General features: G+C 39.5%; 1 protein-coding gene and 1 long non-coding RNA gene across 17 annotated transcripts in view; one reads left to right on the top strand and one right to left on the bottom strand.

Moving 5' to 3' along the window:
- DOCK9 (dedicator of cytokinesis 9) overlaps nucleotides 1-12,522 on the top strand; it is a 260,724-nt gene extending 248,202 nt beyond the window's left edge. For all 16 annotated transcript variants that reach the window (XM_073664186.1, XM_073664183.1, XM_073664180.1 and 13 more), the window contains 3 exons: nucleotides 34-134; nucleotides 6,363-6,501; nucleotides 11,230-12,522. In XM_073664186.1, the coding sequence (XP_073520287.1) occupies nucleotides 34-134; nucleotides 6,363-6,501; nucleotides 11,230-11,352 (363 nt within the window). In that variant the 3' untranslated portion in view covers nucleotides 11,353-12,522. The remainder of the gene's footprint in view (nucleotides 1-33; nucleotides 135-6,362; nucleotides 6,502-11,229) is intronic.
- The window catches only part of LOC141206215 (uncharacterized), an 87,981-nt gene continuing 77,271 nt past the window's right edge, over nucleotides 8,920-19,629 (bottom strand). The window contains exons 2-3 of the long non-coding RNA XR_012276884.1: nucleotides 10,896-10,991; nucleotides 8,920-9,280 (exon numbers count right to left, since the gene is read on the bottom strand). This is a non-coding gene — a long non-coding RNA (uncharacterized lncRNA). The remainder of the gene's footprint in view (nucleotides 9,281-10,895; nucleotides 10,992-19,629) is intronic.

Below are 19,629 nucleotides of genomic sequence, written 5' to 3'. Positions count from 1 at the left end.
GTCAGTAGTTTTCATTTCTATGCATCTCTATAGGTCAATGCTGGTCCCTTAGCATATGCAAGAGCCTTTTTAGATGATACAAATACAAAGAAATATGCAGACAACAAGATTAAACAGCTAAAAGAAGTTTTCAGGTAAAATATATCAGTTATCAATACTGTAATGTAATACACTGCATCATTCATGTAATATTGTTCTGGAACAGTGGAAGATTAGTGCGGCTATGACTGGAGGACAGCATGATTTTCTCTTTTTGTGATCACAACAGTGATGTCAATATTTACATTGTTGCCCGCTAAGTTTAACCCCTTAAGGACCGAGCCACTTTGTAGGTTAATGACCGGGCCCATTTTTTCAATTCTGACCAGTGTCACTTTATGAGGTAATAACTCTGGAACGCTAAAACGGATCCCCCTGATTCTGAGATTTTTTTTTATGACATATTGTACTTCATGATAATGGTAAAATTTCTTTGATATGACTGGCGTTTATTTGTGAAAAAAATGGAAATTTGTCGAAAATGTTTAAAATTTTGCAATTTTCAAACTTTGAATTATGCCGTGAAATCAGAGAGTCATGTCACACAAAATAGTTAATGAATAACATTTCCCACATGTCTACTTTATATCAGCACAATTTTGGAAAAAAAAAATGTTGCTAGGAAGTTATAGGGGTTAAAAGTTGACCAGCGATTTCTCATTTTTCCAACAAAATTTACAAAACCATTTTTTTAGGGACCACATCACATTTGAAGTGACTTTGAGGGGTCTATATGACAGAAAATACCCAAAAGTGATACCATTCTAAAAACTGCACCCCTCAAGGTGCTCATTCAAGAAGTTTATTAACTCTTCAGGTGCTTCACAGGAACTGATGCAATGAGGAAGAAAAAAATTAACATATAACTTTTTTTCACAAAAAATTTAATTTAGACCCAATTTTTTTTATTTTAACAAGGGTAACAGATGAAAATGGACCCCGAAATGTATTGTGCAATTTCTCCTGAGCATGCCGATACCCCATATGTGGCGGGAAACCACTTTTTTGGCGCACGGCAGGGTTCGGAAGGGACGGAGCACCATTTGACTTTTTGAATTCAAAATTTGCTGGAATAATCAGTGAACGCCATGTCGCATCTGATGTGTCTAAACAGTGGAAACCCCCCACAAGTGACCCCATTTTGGAAACTAGACCCCTCAATGAACTTATCTAGATGTGTGGTGAGCACTTTGAACCCCCAGGTGCTTCACAGAAGTTTATAGCGTAGAGCAGTGAAAATAGAATCACAAAAATTTTCTTTTAGCCCTAATTTTTTTATTTTCACAAGGGTAACAGGAGAAAATGAACCTCTCATTTTGTTGTGCAATTTATCCTGAGCACACCAATACTCTACATGTAATTGGGATCTACTTTTGAGGCACAGTGCAAAGGTCAGAAGGGAAGGAGCACTATAATATAATGCAGATTTTACGGTTATGGTTTGACGGTGCTATGACCCACTGGAAGAGCTCCTGAGGTGCCAGTACAGCAGAATCCCCCCCATTTTACAAACTACACCTCTCAATGAATTCATCTAGGGGGACGGTGATCATATTGACACCACAGGTGTGTCACAGGATTTTATACCATTGGGCAGTGAGGAAAAAATAATTAAATTTTTACTGCAAAAATTTTGATTTAGCCCCAGATTTTACATTTTCAAACTGGGATAATGGATAAAAATGACACCAAAATGTGTCCCATAACTTCTGCTGAATGTGGCAATAACTCATATGTGGCTGTACAGTACTGCTTGGCCACACGGCGACACTTGGGAGGGACAAATCTCTATTTGCCTGCTGGAGCGCAGATTTTCCTAGAGTAGTTGGCAGACTCCATATACAGAGACCCTAAGTGCTAGAAGAGCAGAATCCCCCCCTCAAGTGACCCCATTTTGGAAATTATACCCCTGCCGAACATGTGGATGCTATATGTGTTTTAGGCACAGTGGAGCTCAGAAGGTAGGGGGGATTTGGATTTGGGAGCGCAGAATTTGCTGAATTTCTTTTGGGGGTGAGGAGCCATTTCGCTTTTCCAGAGCCTTTGTACTACCAGTAACGTAGAAGCCTCCTATATTTCCATTAACACATGACGGACCTGAGTGGGTCTTTTTATGTGAAGCTTTTATTGGGGTTTCCATCTAAATCTCCAAATGACGTGATTCGGATGAAACCCCTGAAAACAGCAGCAAGTGAAGAATTGGTTTTATTTATTTTTTACGCCGTTCCTCGTGCAGTATAAGTGATTAGGTGACTTTATTCTTTGGGTCGTTGCGATTACAGCGATGCCAGATTCATATCGGGTTTTTATGATTGACAGCTGTCACACACTAAAAGACGTTTTTTTTTTTCAAAAATTAATGTTTGCATCACCATATTTAGAGAGCTATAATTTTTCTATATTTCGGCTGACAGTCAGGCTGTGACTCCGACTCCACAGCCCTGTTTGCTGCTGCATTACACTGTTAACTCGTGTAGACTGTGATCTATATGTATACCCAAGCCTTTTTCACACATGCTGTTGCTTAAAATTTTCATTTTTCTTGCCCAGATGTAGAATCTTGCATTTCTCTCTGTTAAATACCATTCTATTAGTTACTGCCCATTGTTCAAGCTTATCTAGATCCTTCTGAATTCTTTCTCTGTCTTCTCTATTGTTAGCTATCCCTCTTAGCTTTGCATCGTCTGCAAATTTGATTAGTTTACCTTCAGTTTCCTTATCTAGATCATTTACAAAAATGTTGAACAACACTGGGGCCAGCACAGAGCCTTGTGGTACCCCACTTGAAGCACTCTTTCAATTGGATGTGCAACCATTTATTTCCACTCTTTGAGTATGGTCACTGAGCCAGTTATGATTCCACCTAACCGTAGCCTTGTCAATCCCATACTTGGTCATTTTTTCAATAAGGATAGTATGAGATATTTTATCAAATGCTTTGCTTAAGTCTAGATATACTATATCTACTGCATTTCCCTGATTCACCCAGTCAGTGATTCCATCATAGAAGTAAATTAGATTAGTCTGGCATGACTTGTTTGCTACAAACTCATGCTGGCTCTGGTTAATTACTGTATTCTTATAGAAAGTACTTTAAATACATGCTGTTTAATAATTTGTTCAAAGATCTTTCCTGGTGTAGAAGTAAGGCTCACTGGTCTGTAATTTCCTGGCTCCATCTTCTTTCCTATTTTGAAGATAGGGACAACATTTGCCCATTTCCAATCTTCTGGGACTTCTCCTGTTCTCCAGGATTTTTCAAAGATTCTGGCTAGTGGTTCTGCAATTTCCTCTGCTATCTCTTTCAATAGCCTAGGATGTACTTCATCTGGACCAGAATATTTAAATTCATTTAGGCTAAGTGCCCACGATGCAGAAATGCTGCTGATTTTTTCTGCATCTCCCTGGCAGGAAAAACACATGCGGATTTTACATGCGTTTTTCCTGTCAGGTAGAAGCATTTGTCAATCGTTTTTGCATGCATTTTCGCATGCTGGTCATCAACTCTTTTCCAAGCGATTTTAGCATCACTTGGAAAAGTGCTTGACAACTTGGTCACACTATATAAATCCATGCAACTGGCATGGATTTATATATTGTGACCAAGTTAATAATTAAAAAAAGAATGAAAATGGTAAAAAATAAAAAAATAAACATTATACTCACCTTCTGATGGCCCGCGGGCTTCTCTCCGGTGCATCCTGGCTCCCCGGGGGCTCTCGCGGTGGTGTAAAAAAACCTTCCATGACTTCATTTAGTCATGTGACAGGTCACGCGACAGCCGACGTCAGCGGTCGCGTGACCTGTTACATGACTAAATGACGTCATGGAAGGTCCTTTTACTCCATCGCGAGCCTCCGGGAAGCCAGGCGCATCGGCGAGAAGACCGCGGGTCATCAGAAGGTGAGTATAATGTTTATTTTTTATTTTAAATTCTTTTTTTTAACAGGTACTATGGTACCCGGGTCTGGAGGAGAGTCTTCTCTTCTCCAGACCCGGGTACCATCTGAATTGCTTAATATCCTCATGTGCACATGTAGTCATGCAGATATTATGCGATTCAATGCAAGTCAATGGCGGCAATTACACCGCGTTTCCGCAAAAATAATGGACATGCTGCGGATTTTTCTGCAATGTTAATCCACAACAGAAATTTGCGCAGCATGTGCACAGCACATGCGGATTATCATTGGGGACCATGGGGCACTTATTACCAAGCGTTTTTTAAGCGTTTTCGCTGCGGAAATTCCGTGGCAAAAACGTTTGAAAAACGCATAGTGGGCACGCAGCCTTAAATTAGCTAAGTGTTCTCTCACCATCTCTCTGTTTATGGATAGTGTGAATTATTTTATTCCTTCGATAGCACAGTGAAGATCAGTTGATGATACATTTTCATTTCATTTCAACACCGATGCAAAATAGGAAAGTAAAAGTTCGGCCTTCTCAACATTATTTTTGATCACTTCACCATTTTCATCCTGTAAAAATCTTATAGCATCTTTGGCTTTTCTTTTGCTTTTGACCCCCCCCCCCCAAATCCTTTTTTATTGCTTTTGGTCTCCCTTGGAAGCCTCACTTCTTTTCTGGCTTTAGCTCTTCCGACTCTTGTCCTGCATTTCCTGCAGACAGCATTATATTCTTCTTTAGATAACCACCCCCCCCCCCCCCCTTCCATTTAATATACTTTTTTCCCTTGTTTAAGTTCTTTGTTCATCCATCCTGGTCTCTTTAAATGCTTCCAATTTTTCCTAATATTATTTCTGGGTTGCCAACTGTCCAGAAATTCCAGGACAGTCTGTAAAAAATAAGGCACCTGTCCATAAAAAAAAAATTAAAGCGTCCGTGATTTTATTGAAGCCGAAGGAACTTATACAGATTGATGTTTTTATATCAGAATTATGGGCTGCAGACCTGAATCACTTATCACAATGATTTATTCGTTTTCTAATGTGTCCGTAAAAAATATTTTCTGTCTGTGATTTTTTTATATTCTGTCCGGAAAAAATAAAGTCAAGTTGGCAACCCTGCATTAGTTATCAAATCACACATGTTTTGTCTAGGGAGGTAATTACTATATTACATTAAAAAGGCTGACACCTTGTTACACTGATCTAAACTATCCTAGAATGTTAATAGGACAAGTGTACGTGAGTATGTGCAGTAGGAAGTTCCACCCCCTCTCCATGTGCATGAAGATGTGCACCCCATGGATATTCTGATCTAATACTGGAGATACAAGGGGAGCTGAGGTAAGAAGAAGCTGCTCACATTGCTGTCCGCCATGTCTATCTGATCTAATACTGGAGATACCAGGGGTGCTGAGGTATGAAGAGGCTGCTCACATTGCTAGCCTCAGTACATGATATAAGTTAAGAAGGACTGTCATTATCTCCAGGTCACTGCAGCGGAGTTTCCTACTGCACATGCTTAGAGGTTTCTATCAGTGTGTTAAGGCAGTGGCCATTTTAATTATATGATGATTACCTCCAAAATTATTGTGATTTGTTATTTAAGTGTATTTTGGTATTTATTCATAATGATATTTCCAATAGTTATTTATTTTTTATTTCCAAAGAGCCCATTAAGAATAGAGTTTAGGCTCTGTTCACACATGCATTTTGCAGTCCTGTTTCTCTGCTATGTTCTAGGAACAGTGAAATGGAATTCATGCACGGGAGAGATTCTTTACAAATGGCACCAAAAGGGCATTAGTCACAATAATGAGGCCTGTCTGGTTTTCATTAATGGTGGACACCATAGTGTTAATATAGCCAATGGAGTCTGTTATGTAACTGATCCGTCCTCCACATTAATTCAGTTTCTCTGTTTCTAGAATGGAAAAAAGAAATAGAATTGCAAAACACATATTTGAACAGAGCCTTGCTTCTATTCTTTTGTCATCGTTTAAACTTCTTAAAGGGAACCTGACAGATTATACATGCTGCCACAACCCGCCACTGGCTGTTTGATCACAGCTATGTATGCTTGACTCTAAAACACTGCTCCTTTTCAGGGAAAAACATATTTTTAATAGTTGCCGGGGACCGAGCCAGGCTTTGCCCTAGTCATACAAGCGGGTCCCTGGCGTCTTCTCACCGTCTGCTGACAGTGACTGACAAGCCTCTGCCTATTCTCGCGTTTCAGAGTCAAACATACATAGCTGTGATCGCACAGCCAGGATATGGGCAGCATGCATCGCCTGTCAAGTTCCCTTTAAGCTCGTTGGTATCACTTTATTGCATCACGGGGGTTCTGGGCTTGAATTGGGTCCAGGCATCATGTTCTGTTTGGGTTTTCAGGCAGTACTTTATATTTTTTCATAGGCAATTTGTTGAAGCATGCGGCCAGGCCTTGTGTGTGAATGAAAGACTTATAAAAGAAAATCAATTTGAATATCAGGAAGAAATGAAAGCTAACTACAGAGAAATGGTCAAAGAACTTTCTGAAATAATGCATGAGCAGGTATGTATATATTATCCTGAGTTCTCACCGAGCACTCATGTATGGCTTGTGCTTTGCTGCGGCCATATTTACTGTGTAGGAAGAATTTTCTAAATCCCATGCTTTATCATGCTGGGGCAATTAAAAGGAATGTTCAGAAGAGTAAACATGGGCGATACAACAAAGCAAACGTTGTGTTTTACCCTCTATCACAGATATGCCTCATTCAGTGTTTTAGACCATCAGTTTCAATAAATTGGGCAGAATAGGAGGAGATTAAAGAATTATTGTTGGCTTAAATTTTATTTATAAATCAATAGTATACGTGAAAATAAGAAACTTTATAATATATATTTTTAGAAAAATCTGCTTCCTGTTCTTTATTCTCGAACTTCTCAATTCATGGGTAAAATCTGTCTGTGAAGACCGATATTCACATTACTGAGACAGGAGATGACAACATTTTGTGGAGAACTGTACTTGTTTCAGGAGAACTTGCAGCAGAATGTCCATGTCTGCCTCTAGCTCCTCCCTTCTCCATATAACTTTATGAGCACCAAGTGTCTTTGATCTCAGTAGTGGGAAATTCTGTCTTCACTGAATACAGATTTTACCCATGAATTTAGAGTGAAAGATTAATCCAGGAGGAAAGAGAAGCAAACTTACAAGATTTATCATTTTCATGTGTACCATTGATTTATTAAATAAAAATTTAAATGACTATTACTTTTTAAATTCTCAAAATTATCACAGACTTCCTCTCTGCTGATTAACATATTATAAATAATATCTTACCCAAACAGGGAATTAAAATCTATTTGTGTATATAAGGAATGCTAGTTAATAATGTCCTGTTATTACAGCAGCCTCAGCACCTATTCAAGGCGAGAGTCTGTGAAAGGGCATATGACTGTCATAAAACTAATTTTGTGGTTTTTCTATTTTTATGATTGACTATTTGACCATCATGTTCAACAACTTTCTCTGTTTATGGACTCATTTAGTCGTCAGTGAGTTTTCTCATACAAAAACAACTGACCGATTTGCATTAGTGTTTTGGATCAAATTTTCATCAGTGTTTTTTACCATTAGCATTTCATCAGTTTTTTTTGCATAGGATAAGTTTTCTGAAGCTTCTCCTATTAAACAAACATGAAAATCGAATTGCACATGGATTACACACAGATGGCATCAGAGTGCTGTTCGATTCTCTCAGTCGCTTCATTAGAGGACACAGGAATCATGGGTTAATATGCTGACACTAAGAATACATCTTAGATAAAAAAAAGGCTGACTCCCAACCCCCTCTACATCCCGACTACGCAGTCGACACCCAGTTATCCAATTTGGCTTAGTGTCATTCGGAGGCAGACATGGGTCTGTGTAGCAGTCCTGTCTTAGCCTTTATTTTTCAGGTTAGGAGCTAACTTTTCTCTCAGCTGTCTCTCTCCTTCTCCAGGACAGAGTGGTCTGGCGTTCAGCTCCCTCTTTTCGCCTTAGCGTGAATCTCCGCTTTTCACCTTAACGAGGAGATTGCTCTCTTTTTCCTTTAGATACTTTGCCTCTCATCTCCCAGAGAGGTTCTTACACAATCTGATATAGTCAGAGCTTTCGGATGACTTGTGGGTTATCCCGGTATACTCTGGCCGAGATCAGACCACATCTATTGCTGTGATTGTGCTCTGGTTTCAATCTGCCAATTCGAAAGAACTGGCTAAGCTAGGGTGCCCTGCAATGGTATGGCTCATGGCTATTGGGGTAGATACCTTCTGGGTCTTATGCCTCCAGACATCTGTTCTTCTCTTCCACAGAGCTGCTACTTTGTCTTCTTTCCACATTGTAGAGGAGCTCTTACCTTTGCATCTAAGAATGGAAGTTTTAGTATAAGGATACTACCAGTGGCAGTTGCTTGGGTAGTAACCTGAAGGTTTGCTATTCTTTCTCTGCAGTGCTGGTATCTGTTTTATCACCCCAGGGACAGCTTTAGGATATCTCATGGTTCGTGTGTCCCCCAATGAAGCAACCAAGAAATAAAGATTTTCGATACTCCCCATGAAATCTCTTTCTTGTAGCACAGCACCCTCTCTTGTTTAAGGGGGTCTTGTTATTGCTCTTCCTATTGCTATTGCACTAATTGGGTGTTTGGTTGTTATTTTATAAGATGTATTCTTAGTGTCAGCATATTACCCCTGGTTCCTGTGTCTCACAATGAATGAATGCTATGAGAACGAGATTTTATGATGAGTACCAAAAATCTTTATTTTTTTCATGGCCTTATAGACTTGCATTGACAATTCAATCTGTGACTTGTCAATCTGACATGTCTCCATGTTTTGGTGCTGACCACTCAGTCTGCAAAAATTCACGGACATGTGAACAGCCCCAAAGACTATAATAACTACAAGTTCTACCAGTGAAGAACACGAATACACCTCTACTTGAAAATCTGACATCTGAATGAGCCCTAATATGTCCATCAAGCTCCACGAAATAATTTTGTTCTTTCCATGGAAAAAGAGAGGTAAATGGCTACCAGGCTAATCAGATAATTTATTTCTTTGGAAGCACGGGATTAGACACGTTAAATCCAGCCTGTCAGTTCTTGATTTCCCCATCAGACAAAAGTCATGCTGTTCCTAGAGACTTGAAATTTGCGGCAAATCCTGCGCTTTGAAAGAAGCGAATGAAAATAATGAGATGCCATAGACCAGATACATGGCAAGTCCTGTGAGCACCATGCAGCTTTCTCCTCTTTCTCACCACACAGTCTTGATGGAATTGCTCTTTAGATAACGTTTTCCTGTGACGGAAAATAAAGTACGATTGCAGCATACTGGGTATTTGGAACGTTTATCTAATTCATGTGATGATGTCAATCACTGATCCGTTATCCATTAATTAGCAGAGAATGCCTGATTACGTGGTTGATATATTGAGTAACTGGCTGTTTTCTTCTTCCCTTTGTGCGCACATGAGCAGATGGGATGGTAATATAAGCTGGTTTCATTTTAATCTATGCATGTTTGCTGCTCTCATACATAAGTACAAGCACAAATACATCAGACCATTGTGTGTGATACTGCTATCGAGGTCCAAAAATAGTAGTTTTCTTATGTGTGTTCATCACACAAACTATACAGTCTAAACATGCTTAAATGTGGTATTACAAGAAAGTCTATGACAGCTGGCTCTATGTGACCACCATACTCTTTGTATATATCACTTGTGGATAAAATAGTGCATGCATCAGAATATCCTGTAGTTCTGAAATGACTGAGCACAGAAAAAGCTCATATTTGCTAATATACTTGCTTACATAATTGAACCTCCAAGAGGAAGTGGGTGGTGTAGGTGGTCTATTACCTGACTTTTAGATTTGCACCCTTCCTGCAAATCTAAAAGTCAGGTAATAGATTTTTTTTAATATCTTTAATCCTTTACCCTAAGACTTAAATGTGACCATACACTTATCATGTTTAGTCTGTCACCCTACCTGTTGGCCTTCGTTTGCCTCCACTACCGCCTCCTTTTCAGATTGCCGTTCCTTTCCTTCTACTGCCAAGATGGCCACCATATGGCATTGGAGGAGCTATAGTAAATCTAAACCATGCCTCCCTGCCTTTCCTATCCCACAGCACAGGAGACATGGTCACTGTGCTTACTATGCCATTTTGGTGGCCATCTTAGAAGCAGGAGGAACAGAACACCAGCCTGAGCAGAAGAGGAAAAAGGAGGTCACTAGGTAAAGTAACAATCAGGACTGTGGAGTCAGTAAGCCAAACCTCCGACTCCTCAATTTCCCTGACTCCACAGCCCTGCCACACTACTGAGAATGTACATAAAGTGCAGCACAGATTCATCTCAACTAAAAGCAGAGATCAGGAATAGAACAGACATTTATAGGGCATTTCATAACGTTTCCAAATTCTTATGAAAAAAATTACTGCACTAAGTGCATTGTACTACTGTACCCAATTTATTATATATTGTCGACTCCACCAAAATGGACACCGACTCCATGACTGCGACTCCACAGCGCTGGTAACAATACTTGTGAAATGTACAGTCACTTTTTAGTCTCCTGTTGGAAGGTTGCTTTAAGAATGGGTTGAAGTGCAAGTATTTTAGCAATTTGTGGGTGGGTCGGTTATATATACTTTAATGGCTTGAGAAATTTATGTTAATAAAGCTTCTTAGGTTTTGTTGAAAAGTTCTGTAGTTTTCAGGTATTTCCAGTATTTATCAAAACTGTCTAACAGAACGGCCATGCTGCAATTAGCAACTAGCCAGAGCTTAAGCGTGACAACCTTGCCAGTGTTTCTAATAGATGGTTTTGATAAATAAACCAATTTGTGTTTCCTGCTAATTTTCAAGATTTATCATTTCCATCTAAAAAAAAAATTAAAGTTGAAAACCTGTTCATGAGCTGCTCATCCAGATGCAGTTCACTGTTCCAAGTTTTCATTCTGCGGCCATAAACCTTCTTTCTGTTCACTTGGCAAGCCAAGATCCTAGAAATGGAGAAAAATGCAAACACAATATTAGAAAGCTACAGAACTTTTGGCTAAATGGTGATTTATTTTTTTTTCTGACTGATTTACAGTGAATACCGCAGGACTTCCAGCATGCTGCTTCCTACATTTGAGCCATTTCCTTTTCTTGATATTTTTTGATACTTATTATTTTTTTCTGTTTTTAAAATCCATAAAAATAAAATTGTCCCTTTTTGTTGTCTTCTTTCCCCTGTAGATTTGGTGCGGAGAAGAGAAGATCAGTGTTATGCCGAACTCACTTCACATTTTTAACGCCATAAGTGGAACTCCTACAAGCACAACCGTACAAGGAATGACAAACTCCTCATCCATTGCATGAAACTTCTCCTCACTGTCACATCGATGCCTCATGTATGGCTAACTCAGGATGCTTTCCAGAGTCCATTCATCCTCTATTAAAGCGGATAACCATTTCCATCACCACTGCTTTACTAGAGGGGTTTAGCCCTCCAAAGCGACTGTGGTGGTAGGAGGAGCAGTCATGACTTCTTTTCCTCATTTGGCAATATTGACTATTTTCAACGCTAAAGAGAAATTAAAGAAAAAAAAAAAGTTTATTGAATATTTTTGATGCTGTATAGATGAATCGAACAAAGCCGAGGAATAGCACAGTAGGTCTTAGGTAGTAGAAGTCTAGGAATGTACAGTATATAAAACAATTGTTACCCTAAAGTTTACAAGTTAGCTTCGCGACCAAGCACACTTCAGTCTTAAGATAATCAATGCTCTTTTATTTTCTGCTCTTTTTAAATTGCCTTTAAAGAAAAAAAAACACTATTTCCGGCATAACATTTTTGCCTGACTGGAATATTTTATTTTTTTTCTTCCCCGCCGCCTGATGATTTTCTGAACTCTGAATGTTTGCTAAGAATTAGGTATCCTCGTTTGTAATATGGATTGTCTATTTTTGTCTGTGATCTTCCAAAAAACATCTGATCCAAACCACACATGAAATTGAGCACCGTCACCAGTCCGTCCCGCATAGATGTCACTGGCTTAGTTGGAATGTACATATTGTTAATTGATGCAGATCATTCTTTCTGTACATAAATGTGTTACATTTCTATGCATTTTTTAATGTTCATGGCTGAAAACTTTTACCGTGACAAATATTGTGCTTATTCATTTTACCTGCTATATATTTTTGTCTTTACAATTTATTCTTGTACAGAAATGAGTGCAATACAAAGATGTATACAGTCTTTGCTATGTTAGGTTTATACACTGTTTTAAAGAAAAAAAAAACACAAAACTTTTTTTTTTTTTTTTTTTTTGCCAAAGCAAAGAGTATGTATTGGTGGTTATGATTACTGTGGTAAATGGTGGTGTTATTTAAAGCTTTGATCATATTGTTCTTTCAAAATATTAATTTAGTAATTTTATATTGGGGAGGGGGTGAATAAAGTTTTTAATTTTATTTAACTGGAAACACTGTTCTGCTGTAATTAACATTCTGTACTACATATGTATTAAAGGAAATGGCTAATTTTTGTGTTTTGTGAGGTTTTTCTATTGTTAAAGTGACATTTATAAAGTTGTCTGAGATTAGAAAAAGCTACTTGCTTTTTTGTTCTTGTAAGAACTAGTGCACACGATCGATCTTCTCATATGAGTTCTATTTGTGGTTTTCACAGATGGCAGTCATATCTATGATAGTCTATTGGGGCTGGGCACATTTCTGATTTTTCCATTGTCCGGAAAAAATTGGAGACATGTCCGATTTTGATCCAAGGGATTGGATCAAATTCCGCAATGCAAGTCTATGGGACCATGAAAACAAAATCAGACTGCACTCAGATGACATCCAAGTGGCTGATTTTCACAGACTGACATAAAAGACAAGGTGGAGAAATTCTTTTTTTCCTCCATGTACGAGAAAAACTGATGCCAAAGTCTGATCAGAATAATATCGATCCTTTTTTCGCACACATGGAGAAATCGGTTGTGTAAATCTATACTGACAATGACCCATATTGGAGCCCTATTCACTTGAGTAGCGCAGTGCTGCAATATTAGGCACAGACATAAGCAAGGATAAGGTTTTCATTAGAAAAAAAAAATGAAGTTTTTCTAACCTAATAACAATCTTTTAAAATGAATTTAACCCCTTAACGACCGCCGTAACGCATTTTCATGGCGGTCATTAAGGGTACTTATTCCTCAGCATCGTGAAAATGCGACGCCGAGGAATAAGTGAATAGCGCCACGCGGCGGCGGCGATTCCTGCAGGTGTCAGCTGTGTGTGCAACAGCTGACACCCTGCAGTATCGGCCCCAGCCGGTCTCGATGCCAATCGGGGCCGATTAAGCCCTTAAATACCGCTGTCACGCAGCGGTATTTAAGTTGTTACAAGGGGGTCTTGCGACCCCATTAGTGACCATCAGCCCCCCGCGATGAGAATCGCGGGTCCCGATGGTTACCATGGTACCCTGAGATCATGTGATGATCCCAGGGTACGGTGGCCTGTGAGATCCAGCAATAAGCTGGATCTTACGGGCAGAGTCAGTGAGTCAGACATGACTCACTGACAGGTCTCATACACTGCAGTGTATGAGATCAGCAATAAAAGTCACAATCACACATGTCCCACAGTGGGACTTAGCGAAAAAGTAAAAAAAGTTAAATAAAATATGTAAAAAATTAAAAAAACACACACAAAATGTGCACACAAATCACTAAAATCCTTTTCACCGCTCAAAACGCAACGTTTGTGATGAAACAAAAATAAAGGAAAAAAGTACACATTGGTATCGCCGCACCCAGAACGACCTGCTCTATAAAACTGTCACGTTATTTAGTCCATTTGGCGAATGCTGTAAAAAATAAAAAACACGCCGAAAATAACGCTTTTTCATCATACTGACTCACAGAAAAGTGAATAAAAAGTAAAAAGGAGGTAAAAAAAAAATAGATAAGTAAAAACGCCAAACCGTCCCGCAAAAAACAAGCCCTAATATTGCTCATTCGGCAAAAAACTAAAAAAGTTACAGCTCTCAAAATGTGACGATGCAAAATCAAGTTCTTTTTTTGTAAAATACTGTTTTTAGTCTGTAAAAATAGCAAAGCATAAAAAAATATATATATCTGGTATCACTGTAATTGTACTGACCCGGCGGACAAATCAGTCATCACTTTTACCGAACGGCGCAAAAAGTAAAAATACTGAATTGGTTTTTGTTCATTCTGTGTCTGAAAAATCTGAATAAACAGCGTTCAAAAATTACGATGTGCCCCAAAATGGTACCAAAAAAATCTGCCAATCGTCCCGCAAAAAATAAGCCATCATACAGTTCTGTTCACCAAAAAGTTACAGCGCTCAGAATATGGCGACGAAAATAACTACTATTTATAAAAAAAAAAAGCATTTTTACTGTGTGTTCGCAACAAAACCTAAAAAAAAACATATAAATCTGGTATCGCTGTAATCGCACCGATCCAAAGAATAAATCCGCCTTATCACTTATACCGCATGGTGAACCGCGAAAAAATAAAAATAAGCACTGTTCTGGTATTGCTGTCTATTTCTTCATTCTGCGTACAAAAAAAATCAGAATAAGGCTCGGCTCACGTTTATCCTGTGGTCTAGGCTGAGCGCTTATTTTGGGATTTCTGTGTAAATTCACCAAAAAACCCAGATGGAGCCACTCACTTATGAGGCCGATGGAGTCCCTTTGGACTGTTCTCTGTTCCGGCGGCGTCCCATCATTTTAGGCTTTTTTTTAGTGCACAAGTGTGGATGACCACAGATCTGTGCATGCCTAAAAAGATGGAAACCACAGGAACAGATGCCAAATGGACTCCAAAGTGTCTCCATTTGCCTCTTTGTGGTGGGTGGTTCCGTTGGGGGTTTCGTCTGAATCGTATTTTTGTGGGATTTACAAGGAAAACCTGACTTAAGTGCTCAGCGTAGAACATAAGAATGTGATCCTGCCTTATTCTGGAAGCAATCGAAAATTATGTACCCCAAAATGTTACCAATAAAAACCCTAATTTATCCCACACAAAACCAGCCCCCTCTCAGGTCCGTCATCTGTTACTGGGATTATAGGGGGTCCCACATTACTGGTAGAACAAAGACTCTGGAAAAGCGACATGGTTCCCCCCCCTCAAATAAATTCCAGTGAATTCTGCACTCCCAAATCCAAATGCCCCCTCCTTCTGAGCCCCACTGTGCCTAAACCGCAGACAGCAACCACATGTTTGGCATTGTAACGGGGAGAGCACTTAATTTACGGGGTGTGTATCACCAGGAGAAATGTATGGGGACACAATGTATGGGCACTAAACTGGCATAAGAATAAAGCCAGTATAAAGCCCTAATAGTCACTGCAGCAGTAGATGAATTCATTGAGATGTGAAATTTCTACAATGGGGTCACTTTTGGGGTTTTTCTGCTGTTCTGGCACCTTAGGGGCTCCGCAAATGTTGCCCACAAACTATTCTACCAAAATCTATGCTTCAAAAGCCAAATAGTGCTCCTTCCTTCTCAGCCCTGACTTGTGGCCTAACAATAATTTCTAATGACATATGGGGCATCATCGCGTTCAGGAGAAATAGCATAACAAATTATGGGGTCCGTTTTCTTCTATTATCCATTGCAAAAAGTACAAATTTGGGGCTAAAACTACATTTTCGTAAAAAAAATTAAAATTTTCAGTATGACCACCTAATGTTATCAAATTCTGTGTAGTACCTGTGGGTTCAAATGCTCACTATACCCCTGGATAAAATCCTTGAGGGGTGTAGTTTCCAAAATGGGGTAACTTGTCGGGGTTTACCACTGTTTAGGCACATCAGGGGCTCTCCAAACGCGACATGACACCCGCAGACCATTTCATCAAAGTCTGCATTCCAAACGTCACTCCTTCCTTTCCAAGACCTGCCATGTGCCCAAACAATAGTTTTCCACTACATATAGGGTATGTCCGTAACCAAGAGCAATTGCACAACAAATGTTGGGGTCCATTTTCGCCTCTTAGCCTTGTGAAAATAAAAAAAGTTGGAGCTAAAATACATTTTTGTGGACCCAAATTTGATTTCTTAATTTCACGGCTCTACGTTATAAACTTTTATGAAGCACCTGGCGGTTCAAGGTGTTCACCACAGCTCTAGAAAAGTTCCCTAACGGGTCTAGTTTCCAAAATGGTGTCACTTGTGGGGGGTTTCCACTGTTTAGGCACATCAGGGGCTCGTCAAACACAACATGGCATCCGCTAATTATTCAAGCAAATTTTACATTCAAGTCAAATTGTGCTCCTTCCCTTCCAAACCCTTGCGTGCGCCCAAACAGTGATTTTCCCCCACATATGGGGTATCTGCTTACTGGGGTATCTGCTTACTCAGAAGGAATTGCACAACAAATGGTATGGGACAATTTCTCCTGTTACCCTTATGAAAACACAAAATTGGGGACTGAAAAGCACCTGGGAGTTTAAGGTGTTCACCACGCATCTAGATAAGTTCCCTAAGGGGTCTAGTTTCCAAAATGGTGTCACTTGTGGGAGGTGTCCACTGTTTAGGCACATCTGGGGCTCCTCAAATGCGACATGGCGTCCGCTATTTATTCAAGCAAATTTTACATTCAAAAAGTCAAATCGCACTCCTTCCCTTCCGAACCCTGCCCTACGCCCTAACAGTGTTTTTCTCCCACATATGGGGTATCGGCTTACTCAGGAGAAACTGCATAACAAGTTGCATGGTGCAATTTCTCCGGTTAGCCTTATGAAAATGCAAAAACATTTTTGTTGGAAAAATGTGAACATTTTATTTTTATGGCTCAATGTTATAAACTTCTGTGAAGCACCTGGGAGTTCAAGGTGTTCCCCACACATTAGATAAGTTCCCTGAGGGGTCTAGTTTCCAAAATGGTGTCACTTGTGGGGGGTTTCCACTGTTTAGGCACATCAGGGGCTCCCCAAACACGACATGGCGTCCGCTTATTATTCAAACAAATTTTACATTCAAAAAGTCAAATGGCGCTCCTTCCCTTCCGAGTCCAGATATGTGCCCAAACAGTGGTTTCCCCCACATGGGGGATCTGCGTGCTCAGGAGAAATTGCACAACAAATTTTATCCTGTTACCTTTGCGAAAATAAAAAAAAAATTGGGTCTAAAGTAACATTTTTGTGAAAAAAAAATGTTCATTTTTTCCTTCCACATTCCAAAAATTCCTGTGAAGCACACAAAGGGTTAATAAACTTCTTGAATGTGGTTTTGAGTACCCTGAGGGGTGCAGTTTTTAGAATGGTGTCACTTTTGGGTATTTTCTGTCATAAAGGCCCTTCAAAGTCACTTCAAATATGATGTGGTCCCTAAAAAAATGGTTTTGTAAGTTTGATTGGAAAAATGAGAAATTGCTGATCAACTTTTAACCCTTATAACTTCCTAACAAAAAAAAAATTGGTTCTAAAATTGTGCTGATGTAAAGTAGACATGTGGGAAATGTTATTTATTAACTATTTTGTGTGACATTTCTCAAAATTTTCACCAAATTTCCGTTTATTTCACAAATAAACACAAGTGATATTGAAGAAATTTTACCACTATCATGAAGTGCAATATGTCGTGAAAAAGCACTCTCCGAATCAGTGGGATCCATTGAAGCGTTCCAGAGTAATTACCTCATAAAGTGACACTGGTCAGAATTGTAAAAATTGGCCTGGTCATTAATGTGCAAACAAAAACAAATCCCGGCACTCACATGTGGTGAATTAATCTTGTTTATTTCCACATCCCAAAACGTTTCAGCTCATCCAGAGCCTTTGACAATTGACAAAGGCTCTGGATGAGCTAAAACGTTTTGGGATGTGGAAATAAACAAGATTAATTCACCACATGTGAGTGCCGGGATTTGTTTTTGCTGGACACATCATTTCTTCTCGTGCACCACGAAAAGATTGCAGAGTGCCGACCGCATTTTGAACATTATATTAACGTGCAAACCTCCTTGGGGGGCTTAAGGGGTTAAAAAAAAAAGTGAAATTATAAGCAATTCTATCTATAAAACAGCTATGGTTTCACACAATAATTCAGCGTTTCTTGTAGAATTTTGCCTAATGTTTTAGCTGTTTTTTTCCAGCAAAATAAAGACTGACCATAGGTTAGTTGTCAAGTCAATAAGATACTATATGTTTTGTAGTTTGCTTTTTTTTCTTTCTGGTCTTCTTTTTTTTGTACACACACAGTGCATTTTATTTTTAACTTACTGACATTTTTTTAACAAAAGCAGCCTTGTGTAAGGTTTTTGTTAATATATATATATATATATATATATATATATATATATATATATATATATATATATATATATATATATACCGGGGTGTATGTGTGTATATGTATATATATATATATATATATAATGTGTGTGTATATATATGTGTATATACAGTATATATATATGTGTACATACAGTGTGTGTATATATATATATATATATATATGTGTGTGTGTATGTACATATGTGTATATATATATGTGTGTGTGTATGTACATATGTGTAATATATATGTGTGTGTGTACATATGTGTAATATATACACACACACACACACACTAGATGGTTGCTCGATTCTAACGCATCGGGTATTCTAGAATATGTATGCGGCCGACCGGGCGCAACTAATCAGCGAAGCAGTGTTCAAATGGGTTGTGCACTACTTTAAATTAACCCCCCAATGTATCCCCCCGGGGCCCCTCATGAATTTTGTAATTACGTCATGTTGTCAATACTGCTTGTGACAACATCGTTGACCACACACAGCCAGCATGTAATTCCCCCGGCTGCAGCCGGCTCTTGCTTCCGCTTACATCACTACTATTTGCGGCTGCAGCCAGGGGTCTCCTGTTCCGCGTACCACGGTGAATGACGGGCTGTGGGTGGGGTTATCCCCCATCGGGAGCGGCGCTGCCTGTGCGGGTACTTCTGCTGCCAGCTGAACCGGCCTTTCCGACATGGTGCGTACTATTACTGACCACGTCGGAAAGGGGTTAAATACGCAGCATGTCCATTCTATGTAGCATAAATGCAGCGTTTCCCACCCATTGACTTTAATTGAACCTCAGCAAATCCGCAGATATAAATATATTTGTGGATTTGCTGCGTATTTGACTAGTCAATGGGTCCAATACGCTGCAAAAACGCACATAGTGGTACCCAGTTCAGCTGGTGAGGACTACTCCCATCATCCGACCGCCGGTCCCGCTGATAACAGCGAGAGCGGCGCAGCTGAGGGGAGCAGTAGTCTCCTCAGCCGAGCCGCGGCTGTGCGTGCTGTGGAAAAAAAAAAAGTAAAACACCTATCCTTACTTTACGGCATCGGTGCTGCGTGTGAACATTCGTGAGAATGTTCCCATGTACCACTGCTGCTGAGGTCACCGGGGCTTATCAGCTGATCTTCAGCTGATGAGCCCATGTGACCTCACTCCTGAAGCAGAGCCATGTACACTGACAGAAGTGATTACACTCCTGTCAGTGTACAGTGCTGTCTTCTACAGCCGTCACATCAGTGATTGATGTGGTTGCTGTAGAAGTGACCCGGATCGCCGAGGGACAATCTGGATTACGTCGTGACAGAGGACAGGTGAGGGATATGGTT

This window comes from Phyllobates terribilis, unplaced genomic scaffold, assembly GCF_046119375.1.
Source record: "Phyllobates terribilis strain yellow unplaced genomic scaffold, ASM4611937v1 Scaffold_2__4_contigs__length_985480577, whole genome shotgun sequence".
Lineage (NCBI taxonomy): Eukaryota > Metazoa > Chordata > Amphibia > Anura > Dendrobatidae > Phyllobates > Phyllobates terribilis.
This window is presented reverse-complemented; position numbering and strand designations above follow the sequence as displayed.